Here is a 12415-nt window from a genome sequence, read left to right on the forward strand (position 1 = left end):
TTACAGAGGAAAAACTTTATAATGTTTGTTTTTTTATTTATATTGATATTTTGCAAAAAAAAAAAAAAAAAAAAAAAAATTAAAAATACATTTAACAACGACCAACAGCTACACACCTAAAAGAATGTATAAATTGTCTATATTACACGTTTCTGCTCTATGCGTATTTTTAAGGTGTATTTTTTTCTATTCGTTTATTTAGTAGTCTCTACGTTTCATCGTTAACATCTCTACATTCAGCACCTCAAAGCGTCCCCCTGTCTTATATTATTCCACTCTGACATCTGGCGGCAGGGAGTGGTACTGCAGCTAGTTTAACTTTCAACCCGGAAGTGGTGTTAGCTGTGTTGACAGCAGGACGAGTGTCAACATTGGGATGAAAACACAACTTTGGACTGCGGTCAGTATACGATATAACAGATTTTACAACAGTGTAACATGAAGGTTATGATACGTATCTTTTATGTTTAATTTTTTGTTAAATAAAGCTAATTAAAACGGCTTTAGTGGACGTAAGACTTAGGTTGCTAATCAGCTAGCTTTGATTAGCAACGCTAGTTCGAGCAAAGGAAGTGTTTGGGCTTCAGTGTTTACAGGAGGGCTCTGTGTTTAGGATGAAATGATTGGCTTTTGCCATTGTTTTATCCTGAATAATGTTGCATGTTTCATTAACCTGTGGTAGTTTTAGACTTCTAAAGATATTAAAGGTCATACAGTCTCTGAATCCTTAGCTTTGGTGGGTCTACAGTTTGTTTTAACTGTCTAAACCTTCTCAGGTGGAAGAAAACAATCAGACTTTTTCATTTTTCTTTTTGAGGAATGATAACACTATCTGTCATTTCAGTTTAAAGAAACGACGACAGATATTTTCACGGGAGTTAATGATCTCAGTGTGGTTGCCACATTGGGGCTCTCTCTGTGGGTTTATTTTGATATAACTGAATTTGAACCTACATTTCCAAAGGACATTATTAAAGGTGGGAACACAGGTGCTTATAAACACTCAGTGCATCCCAAAATGCATCAGAAGCTGTGGCATGATGGAAATAAAATAAAGGACTAAATGAGATAAATACTTGAGAAAACCACAACATATATATGATAAAAAAAATAATGATTACACTATTATTATTATTATTAACAACAACAACAATAATAGTAATAACAAAAACAACAATGATAATATAAAACTAAAGGGGAAAGAAGTCTTTTTTTAATTACATTTAATAAAAAAAAGGCTCAGGTTAAAACAAAAAAATACTTGGGGGAGCTCTGGCATGATGAAAACAAAATAAAATAAAGGACTCAATTAGATAAATACTTGAGAAAATTACCAAATATCTAAATTTTAAAATAATAATATAAAAATTAATTAGTGAAACAATGATAATTATAATAATAATAATAATAATAATAATAATAATAATAATAATAATAATAACAATTATAATAATATAAAACTAAGAGGGATTTTTTTTTTTTTACATTTAATTTAAAAAATGCATTACTAATACATGTGGGGGGGATCAGAAGCGCTGGCATGATGAAAATAAAAAATAAAATAAAGGACTAAATTAGATAAATATTTGAGAAAACCACAAAATATATTAATTTTAAAAAACAATAAAATTAAAATGAATTAACTGATACAAATAGTTGTCATAGTATTAATAATAATAATAATAATAATAATAATGATAATAATAGTGATGATAATTATAATAATAATAATAAACTAAGGGGGAAAGGAATCTTTTTTAGAAAAGAAATTCTTCTAATTAAAAAAAGACTCAGGTTAAAAAAAATTACGTTGGGGCAAGGTGGGGGTTAAATAAATTAAATTTCATAATTAAAAGCAGTACTTTCCTTTCTGTAGAATTGAATTGTATTTTTTTTGTGACGGTTCATCTCAGCTTGTAGGAATATTTTCTCATCCAACATCTTCTCAGTTTGTCATTCAGTCGAGTAGTTCTTATCTTAAATCTTTCCAAATTAAATATAAACTTCAGGTCAAAAACAGTCATAAAGATATCTTTGTTTTCCAGTTCTGGCTTTTCAAGTGTCAGGCTTTGCTTCTATTTTATGTTTATCCATAATTATAAAAGTGACAGCCTCATGAAAAAGTCACCCCTGACATTTTTTCCCCTTATTTGTCACAGTTTACAAACTAAAACATAGTGATGGACAGTTTGTGACAGCTTCATGATCTTTTCATTTCTGTCACTTCAGTCCTGAATGCAGCGAACCACAGGATGGACTCCAGCGGGAAACCCTCCACTGCACAGATTGTGGTTTTAGCCACCAGCTCAGCCCTGACTGCCCTCTTCTACTCTATCTACAGGAGCAGAGCCACAACAGTAGCCAGATTAAAGGTCTGTGGTATGACGTCTTATCACACTCTGTCTTTGCTGGATGGATTTATCACCTGTTGCGTTCGATTTGTTGACCTGAGATGTTTTTGTTCTACAGGAAGCAAAGAAAGTCTCCATTGACCAGGATTTAAAAACCCTCCTGTCGGAAACTCCAGGAAGATGCGTCCCATACGCAGTCATAGAGGGTGTGTTGGAGTGTGTCACAGCCTTTCACAAAGCCGCTGACTTGGCAGGTGACGAATGTCTCACACAGCATGATGTGTTTTTATCCGATGCAGGTGTGGTGCGGTCTGTGAAGGAAACTCTGAGCAGCCAGTTTGTTGATAACTGCAAAGGAGTGATAGAGAGGCTGACCCTGAAGGAGGAGAAGATGGTGTGGAACCGCACCACTCACATCTGGTGAGTCAGTGTTTTCAGTCAGAGGGGATGAGAAAGCTTATGAGGCAGAGATCAGCTGTGCAGAAAGTCAAACTGAAATTTAATCTTTTAATCCTGTATCACATTTTCTGTGTTTCTTCTTGGGGAAAAAAAAAACAGAAATCCAGAGAAAGAAATATAAATTTCCCCTGCCTCTTCTTGGCAGCGGGACGTGGAACAGCACAAAAAACATTCCCTGCAAATGTCAGTGTGGTTAATGAGATGCTGGAGTGGGTTTTACCCTTTACACTGACACTGACATGAGCCTGAGGTATTTTTGGACATTTTTGTATTTAGCCCTGCAGTCTATAATCTTTTCTTCCCATAAACAGAAAAAAATACAAGATGCTCATCATGTTTAGAATCAGGGGTGGTCCTGGCTACTTTTGGACCCTTTCCCCTGAACCCATATTCTAAACACCAATCCATAAAGCTGATGTTAGCTCTGTTAGCCATGTCTGTGAATAGCATGATGCTACTCTGCCCTCTGGTATTCCCTCTGTTGCTGGGTTAGCACAGCTAGCTTGTCCATCTTATTGGAGATAGATCTTATGTTCCCAATAACGATGGATGGAAGGACAGGTCCATGTCGTCACTTCTTATTTCCTCACCTGAGAACCAGCACATCGTCCTCACCTTGTGGGGAAACATCTGGCCTAGCACCAGTTAGCATTGACATGCTACAAGCTGCCAACAGCTGATTTCACATGTAAACAATGCAGCAGTGGTTACATGTAGGATCTCCAGACAAACACAGGAGCAAAAATGAACCATTCTAAGTAATGATCCACAACAAATAAAAAAATGACGAAAAAGAGACAAAAAAATGACAAGAAACGGGCACGGAAGACAGAACCACAACCAACAGGGCGATGCCTAGCAACAATTACATCCCATACAAACATCATCACACAAACCCAAATAAATAAAATCAAATGAATAAAACAGATAAAAAACACTATTTCACACAAAGATTAGCTTTGATAATTTGAATTATTAAATCCAGGGTCATAACTATGCTCCAAAAATCTCTGAAGAAGCTGAAGAAGCTAGCTGACTTTTCTAACCTTCTTTGATGCAAAATCATTGATTACATCATCATACGTCGTTTGTTGTGTATCTGTGTGATTAATGCTGATGATGGCTAGTCCATAGAGATGAGCTTTAGCTTAGAAAAACTCTTATCTGCTTCAGCTATGGTTACTCACTCACACACAACATCCGCAGTCACAAACTGATCCCCCACCAGCCCGCTCCCTCTTCCTCTTGCCTTTTCTCTCTGACAGTGTCACACTCAACCTGTATGCATGACTCTCAGGCTCAGCAGCAAGTTGAAGTGATGATATAGGGGCCACAGCACCCACTCCACGTGGAAATGAGTATTAGTGTAGAAAACTCATGTCACGTAGATTGCGCCCTGAGCGGTCGCCCACATTGCCCAAAGCAAAAACCGTCCCTGTTTAGAACAGGAACAGAACGACAACACCTGATTTCAGCTGGACTATAAATAGATTTAATTCACATAAGTGGAGCAGGTGGAGTGTCAACAAATTGACAAAATATACGAGGTCGTTTCAGCCGTGTCGGCTCATGAAGCGTATACATCCAATCATAAAAAGTCAGCCTTTCAGAACCTGGTCAGTAAAATGAAAAGCTGTTTTGGGTTTCATTGGTCCAAATGTAAACATGTTTCTTCTCTTAGTTATTGAACATTTTTATTATGATTAGGATTGCCTAAAAGTAATTTTACAGCTCTATAACAGCTCTGTAGAAATGAAAGAAGCTGCAGCGGTTCAGAGTGAAGAGATAACCTTTAAACCACTCCACAGTCAGCTACATGACACAACAAGCTCTTGTTTTCATACACATCCTGCAGGTCATGTTGGTCAGGCTAGAGCAAGGGTCTTCAACCTGCGGCTCTGGAGCCTCATGCGGCCCTTTGACTCTTTAGAGTGGCTCCTTGTTGCCTTGAAAAATATTACTGAAATGAAGAAGTTTGGTTTGAGAGGTTTTGCTGATTAAAGACACTGGCACTAGATAAAATCATTATTTAACATTTTGTTGAACTAAGTATGCAAAGCATCTTGCAATAAAGCTTTCAAAAATTTTGGAGTATTTTTTTTTAATTTAGTTGAAAAACCAAAACCGTTAAAGATTTGCAAATTTTATTTTATTTTTTATTCCTTCTAAATTTTGCGAAGTATTTACAATTTGAAAAATGTAGGATTTTTTTTTTATTTTTACAGTTTTTTTAGTTGTAGCATTTTTAAGATTCCTCTTTTTTTGTGAATTTTTGAGATTCTGGCAAATTTTTTGAAATTTCCATTTTTTGCGCATTTTTGCATATTTTTTCAATTTGATTTTTTTTTTAATTTTGCAATTTTTTACAACTTATTAAAATTTCATACATTTTCCAAATTTATGAAATTAAAATTTCTTTCAGTTTTTATTTTTTTGGCAATTTTTTTAAATTTAGTAAAAAAAACTAAGACATCATGTACAATTTTATTATTAAAAAAAAACTTCTTGTTTAGATAATTATTCACAAGATTTTTGCAGAAAATTGCTCTCCTATTTTTAGACGTACCAAAAAATTATTATTTGCTCGATTGAATGAGTGATTCTAGTTTGTTTCAAACGATCATTGTTCAGAGATTAAAGCTCAGTGATTGGAAAAATGTTTTTCCTGTTTGGGAACTGAGCCAAAGCAGATGAGAACCACTCAATCTAGAGTCAAAGTTTTAATGTTTTCTTTTGTTTTCAGAAAAGAAGTATTTTTTAGTACTTTTTATTCTAATGTCAATATGTAAAAAGTATATTTTTCTAATTTTTTATATTTCTTTAAATTTCACATTCTAAATGTTATCCTATTCTTTATTATAATTTCATTTGTTGCACTTTTTCTGTGAGCTGCTGTAGCAAAAAAATCCCCCATGGTGGATCAATAAAATAATACTTTAGTCTATTATATTCTATTCTAACTATTTCCTCTTTTCAAAATAAGAGGATCTACATTTTTTTTTTCATTTTATGTTGTGATAGCCTGAATATCTCTGGATTTTGAGCCGTTAGTGAAACAAAACACAGCTTCATTCATCTCTCTAGCAGTTTTTTTGGAGGACCAGCCTACAGGCAGCAAAGGATTAAAAATGTGAAAAATTCAGCTGATAATGATTAAAAACAATGAATGAAAAAAAAAAAGTGTCTTTGAATCAGAGGAACTTAGATCAATAAGGAGGATAATCACTGATGAAATGATCCGGTCTTTGTAACCGCTGTGATCTCTCTGTGAACAGGAACAACACAGAGAAAGTCATCCACCAGCGCACCAACACCGTCCCGTTTGTCCTCGGCTCTCACGATGACGACATCGCCGCCACGATCCGCATCATTCGTCCACTGGACGCTGCCGAGCTCGACCTGGAAACCACCTACGAGAACTTCCACCCCACAGTCCAGTCCCTCTCCAACGTCATCGGACACTTCATCAGCGGGGAGCGGCCGAAGGGAATCCACGAGACCGAGGAGATGCTGCGGCTCGGGGACAGCGTCACTGGCGTGGGCGAGCTGGTCCTGGATAACAACCTCATCAAACTCCAGCCCCCCAAACAGGGCTTCCAGTACTTCCTCACCCGCCTGGACTACGACGCCCTCCTCAGGAAGCAGGGCAACAGCGTCAGGCTGTGGAGGGTCCTGACTGTTTTATTTGGCGTGGCAGCTTGCTCCATGCTGGTCTTCATCCTGTGGAAGCGGTACCTCCTCCGCCGGCAGACTAAGAAGGAGAGGAGCATGATGGAGGAGTTCAAGGAGAGGCAGAAGAAGCGAATGCGAGAGCTGAACATCGAGGAGAGCAACGTGTCTCCGACGAGCTGCACCGTGTGTCTGAGCAGGGAGAGGTCGTGCGTGTTCCTGGAGTGTGGTCACGTGTGTGCCTGCGCTGGGTGCTACGACGCGCTGCCTGAGCCAAAGAAGTGCCCCATCTGCAGGGCCCCCATAGAGCGGGTGGTGCCTCTGTTCAACAGCTAAAACACTGAGACACTCTGACTTTCTCAGCCCTGGAAACACATCACTCACACACGTCTCTGTGCCTGGAGGAAAAAAGGAATCTCTGTTTGTTTATTAGATCAGTAAGTCTGCGCTGAGTAACCACACATTCACTCATCCCATCAGACTGAAGCATCACAGCGAGACTGAACATCTAATTTATTCTTACCTTGACTCCCACAAATTTACTGATGAACAAATAAAAACAGAGCCTCACTTTCTACATCATACAGATATTTCAAAAAGCAGCAACAGTTCGAACTGCTGAATGCTCTGAAGAGTAACGAGGCCGTTTGTGAGCAGTGAGTCATGTTACAAACGATGAAGATCAGTTATTAAACATAGTAAACAACACCACGGAAACATTTCATCCTCTTCGAATCTTTATTTACTGCTTCATGTTTAACAATCTTTCAGTATCGTACATCAGAAGAAGACACGTGCTACATTACAGACACTCAGTTTCACACAGATTTTTTTAACGACTGCCAAAGTTTTTGCTTTTTTCCAAGCTCCAAGTTATCAGTCTTATTTTGCAGATACCTGGATCAGATAGTTTCTTCTTTGTGGGTTTTTAATCTGCACACACTACAAATAACATTTCTCCACATTTAGCTCTAAAACATCACTTTTTCTGCAGATTTAGAGAAAAAAATTTGAAATATATTTGTCAATATTATATCTCAATGTTGAATGTCATTAATGAATGTCCTTATTCTAAATATTTAGCTAAGACTAAATATTAATCAATGATGGCCGGAACAAGTACCACAATAAAAGTTGGAGGAAGCGATCCAGCCAAGCAGGATTTTGAGAAAGTCAAACTCAGTCGGCTAAATCAGCCGTTAGAAAATAAACGTACCAAGTGATGTGATGGCGCTGTTGAAGATCCTGTGGCACACATTGTAGAAGTAGAGCTTGACTTTCTGAAAATCGCTTCCTCCAACTTTTATTTTGGTACATCCATCAGGCAGAAATGTGAATTTACATATTAGCCCAATATCTTGTAAGCTTGACTTGTCATTGTAACAAGTCACAGCAGCAATCATGAAAACAAAAGTAAGAAAGTGTATGGAAAGTGTAAGAGAAAGAAAATAGATGCTGACAGCTTGTCCATCATTGTCCAGTCAGCCAGCCTCCACCTCCACAGGGTCCAGGACTGAGCTTCTTCAGCAGTCTGTTCAGTCTCTGTCTCCTGGATCCTGTCTGCTCACAGCAGGTGAAGCTCTTCCAATGTGGTGTTGGTGTCTGGTGTTAGCTCTGTTAGCCATGTCTGTGAATAGCATGATGCTCCTCTACCTTCTGGTATTTTCTCTGTTGCTGGGTTAGCACAGCTAGCTCGTCCATCTTATTGGAGATAGATCTTACGTTCCCAATAATGATGGATGGAAGGACAGGTCCATGTCATCACTTCTTAGCTCACACCTGAGAACCAGCACGTCGTCCTCACCTCCTTCTCCTCACCTTGTGGGGAAACATCTGGCCTAGCACCAGTTAGCATTAACATGCTACAAGCTGCCAACAGCTGATTTCACATGTAGACAATGCATCCATGGTTACATGTAGGATCTCCAGACAAACACAGGAGAAAAAGTAGTAAAAATATCACTTAAGACAAAACCATTTTGGTGTCCACGACCAACAATGAGCCATACAAAGAAATGATCCACTCCAAATACAAAGATTACGAAAAAAGAGATGAAAAAATTACAAGAAACGGACAAAAAAGAGAGAACTGCTGCAAAAGGCAGCCATAGCCAACAGGGCAGTGCCTAGCAACTATTTAGAAATCTTTGTTAAATACTCAGTCTTCGCTGAATATTAAGAGTAAGGACTTTCATTTATAACATTTAGAAATAACATTCAACATTTATATTTAGGAATAGGCGAGTACCTGGTACCAGGTATTGGTATCGGGCAGATCCCAGCCTTTTTTCAAGGTATCAAAACTCATGAAGGCTGCAGATACAAAATCATGACACATCCTTACACACCCTGCTGATTTCTCTCAGTAGTTGCTTGTTTGGAGCGTACAGGGTAAAAGTACAGATATTTTTTGAATGTACCAAACATTGAAAACTGCAGCGAAATGTTCACAGAGCGTCAGGGAGGCGCAGCCTTATCTTTAATAAAAAGGAACTCTGAGTAAACCGAGAGCATTTCCAGGAACGCCTGCACCCACATTGAGATGTTTTTCAGAGTATCTCATGTCCAGTCTTTATTCAATGTCTGTAAAAACAGCTCAACCTTCCTGATCTGTAATAAATTTTGTGAAGAGGCAGAGGACAAGTTGTGTCAGGAGAATGTTTGCACTCTTCAGTCGGGTTTCTCAGTTTTTCTCTACGAAAGAAGTGAACTGAATGTTCTTTTCCTCTTGGTTGAGCTTCCTGCTACTATAAAAAATGTTCAACAGGTGCTCCAGCTTCACAGGTATTCAAATGAAGTACACACAGCATGTGAGTGATTCTATAATCAGGGGAACATTCCAGGTTTACATAAAGGTGAAAAAATCTGTGTTTTTTTTGTTTCATATTCTGTTTGATTGCAAATGATACACCTGAAATGTACTTTATTCTTTAGTTGGCGAGCTCAAGCTCTAATGGATTCTTGGATAGCATAATTTTGTTAACTGTGACATGGACAAAAGTTGTGACTATTTTTTTCAATACAAATCCATATTAAACCAAATTAAGAGTTATTCAACATTTCTATGTCAGACTGCGCTCCCTAAAAATGTTCCTCATCATTTATTTCACAGTTTGGACAAAATTTAAAAGAATTATTATGGCACAAAAATCACATTAACACAGTTGATATAATACCTCCATTTTTGGCCCTTGTGCAAACTGCAGAACTTGAACATGGCACCACCTGACCTCCATCACCTCATATTTCAGCTCATTTTCTCCACAGTTTGTTTTTTCTCACATTTACAGTAAGAAAACCAGAAAATGTTGGTAACACAGTTGACGAATATTTAAAGGTCCCATATTCTGCTCCTTTTCTGCAGTTTAATATGGATCATTGATGTCTTCATGAAATGGTAGGAACATGCTTTGGTGGGCGTGGCCTTCATATGTAAATGAGCCACGGCTGATACCGCCCCGCTCTTCCACGTCACTGAGAGCGGCGCCACGAGCTCCGAGTGCACAATGTTTAGAAAACAGCCAAGCTCGTTTACCGTAACATTACAGGCTGAAACAACAGGCTAACTGCAGCTAAAGTTAGCATCCTGAGGCTAACACAGAGTCAGGTGGGGACAATGAGGAAAAGCTCTTACATCTGCTCCACAGCACACAGCATTTAAAATACTCACATTTCCAGGGTCCCAGGTTTGTTGGAGGATGGTTGGTAATGCGCCTGGATTCAGGACCAGTCTATTGGCTAGTCCTCTGTTGGACTGTCCAAAGTTGGAAAAGCAGTCGGCCGTGAAGTGACTAGCACACACATGCACAGTTTTACTGAGTGTAGCTGGAAAATTTCCCTGATAAATGAACTCTAGACACTTAGTCTGTCCTCTTCCGAGATGGGAAGCTTGTGCATGGAACTATGTGGCTGTTTACAGCCAAAAAAAGAGCAGTGGTGGCCCAATCAGGTCAGACTTGCTCCTGATTGGTCAAAAAAGGGAATCGCTGACGTCGGCAAATCCCAGAAATTCCAAACAGCTCGTTTTAGGTCAGGATTTTACATTCACAAGCACGACTAAGTACAGGTTTTGTCTATAAATATCACATTTTGTGGGCTGGGAGGAAAGACAAAGACCCACAAATTTCACTAAAAGACTTAATAAAGTGATTTTTGCATAATATAGGACCTTTAAACCGCTCCATGTGCAGACAATCATTCTGATGAAATATTGATGAGGAGGAGTTAAAATACGCTACAGTTTCTTCATGGTTCACACCAAAAAGGATGTGACCTCAATTGATTTAAGTCATGTGACTTTGGAGCAAACCATTGCTGATGTATAGGGTTTTTTTAATACTGAAATTAATAAACACAAACATGTATTCTAGTGTTCATTTTGAAGAGCAAACTGAAATTTGAGAAATGAGACAGCAGAAAAACTGCAAATTTCAACACATGATTTACATTTTTTGCTAAATAAATGATGGAACCTGTTCACTTTCTGTATCAAATAAAAGTGAAATATCACCCAAATGACCCACTGTGAAATTTGCCCCTAATTATAGAGTCACTCATGTGGTCAGACATGTACAGGTTGTCAAGTAATTCTGTTCCCGAGAAAAGCTACAATTTGCTGGACATTACACTTTTTTTTCCAGGACAAAAAAAAATCAACTGCTGTTGAAACCTCACCATGGATACACGCAATGTAAAAGAAATACTGTGCAGAAGGTGAAGCACTCCAACACAGCTATACTCTTTGAACTGAACATAAAGGGAGAAAGCTGTGTGAAGAGGGTGGAGGCTTCTGCCAGGAGGGGGGGATGTGTGCCTGAGTGGAAGAGCCAGAAAATCTGGATTTGGAATAAGAGGGCATGAAATGTGAAGCCACATGTTCCTTCAACAAAAGCATCTGTCTGCCACAGTTTCATGGTTTCACTCTTTTATTTTTACTTCATACCAAAGAGAAGAAATATGTAACATTTGGAGGGAAACCTGTTACAAGCTACCATCAAAGATAATGTCAGAGTGAAATCATTGCTTTGTTTTGGTGATATAAAATTATCCAAATGGAGTGTTTTGGTCTGAAATGAAAGCATTTCTTTTCCTTTTTCTCACCTTTCTGTTTTTTTCCAGACAAACTGTGGAGACAGAAAGTGAAGAGAGTCTGCTTTTGTATAAACCTGAGCCCAGCAGGGATGAATATCTGTCTCCAGAAATTGTCGACGGGTAGTTTTGGCAACACAAGAATGCTCTGTGCTCCTTTCACTGCAATTCCATCAGCCCACATTATGCCAAGAAACCTCAAATGTATTATTTAACATCACATCAGGACTTTGGCATTATCATTGCATTAGTATTCAGCAGCTAACCCACAGATATCTATTTTCCAGGAGTGAGCTGCAGCCCGTCGGTCTCAGAAGGAGCCTGAGTTAAATGTCAGATGTACAGAGCAATCAGGCGGTTAGGGCATTATGCACTCCTTTCTGTTGGAACAACTGTATTGATGACATTAAAAGCCTCATTGTGCTCACACTTTGGCCAATTACAAGTACATGGGGATGTAATCTTTTCAATGCATTGTCATATTGCTCAAACACCCTCTGGATATTCAGAAGGAACTTGAAATATAGCAGAAAGTCATTACTCCTGCTCATCTTTGATGTAGACCTGATGAAAACAAGCTGACTGCATTTTGATGTTTGCAATATATTGTCAGATGTATGTACTTTAATTTTTATGCTGCTATAATGCAATACAAAATCCTGTCTTTTTTGACAATGAAGTCATATAAACCAATCCAAAGTTTCTGTGTTCAAAGGGGAATGATAATACTGTTTGACATCTGTGACAAAAATATTATGTAAAGCCAGAACAGTAGCAGGGTTAACTTAGTGTATTTTCAAGATAAACACTTTGTAAACACTTGAACATGCATTTTAACTGAAATAATT

The 12415-nt window shown here is 38.1% G+C and overlaps 1 protein-coding gene across 1 annotated transcript; it reads left to right on the forward strand.

The window, feature by feature from the left end:
• The first annotated feature begins 281 nt into the window (after positions 1-281).
• mul1 (mitochondrial E3 ubiquitin protein ligase 1) lies at positions 282-9750 on the forward strand. The gene is made up of 5 exons (XM_074682509.1): positions 282-400; positions 2230-2372; positions 2470-2557; positions 2651-2771; positions 6086-9750. Exons 2-5 carry the CDS (start codon positions 2253-2255, stop codon positions 6813-6815), a joined length of 1059 nt encoding a protein of 352 aa, XP_074538610.1. The 5' UTR covers positions 282-400; positions 2230-2252; the 3' UTR covers positions 6816-9750.
• Positions 9751-12415: the final 2665 nt, after the last annotated feature.

The sequence above is a fragment of the Halichoeres trimaculatus genome, unplaced genomic scaffold (assembly GCF_033239565.1).
Source record: "Halichoeres trimaculatus isolate MK-OKI-2021-1 unplaced genomic scaffold, fHalTri1.1 fHalTri1_scaffold_11, whole genome shotgun sequence".
Taxonomy (NCBI): domain Eukaryota; kingdom Metazoa; phylum Chordata; class Actinopteri; order Labriformes; family Labridae; genus Halichoeres; species Halichoeres trimaculatus.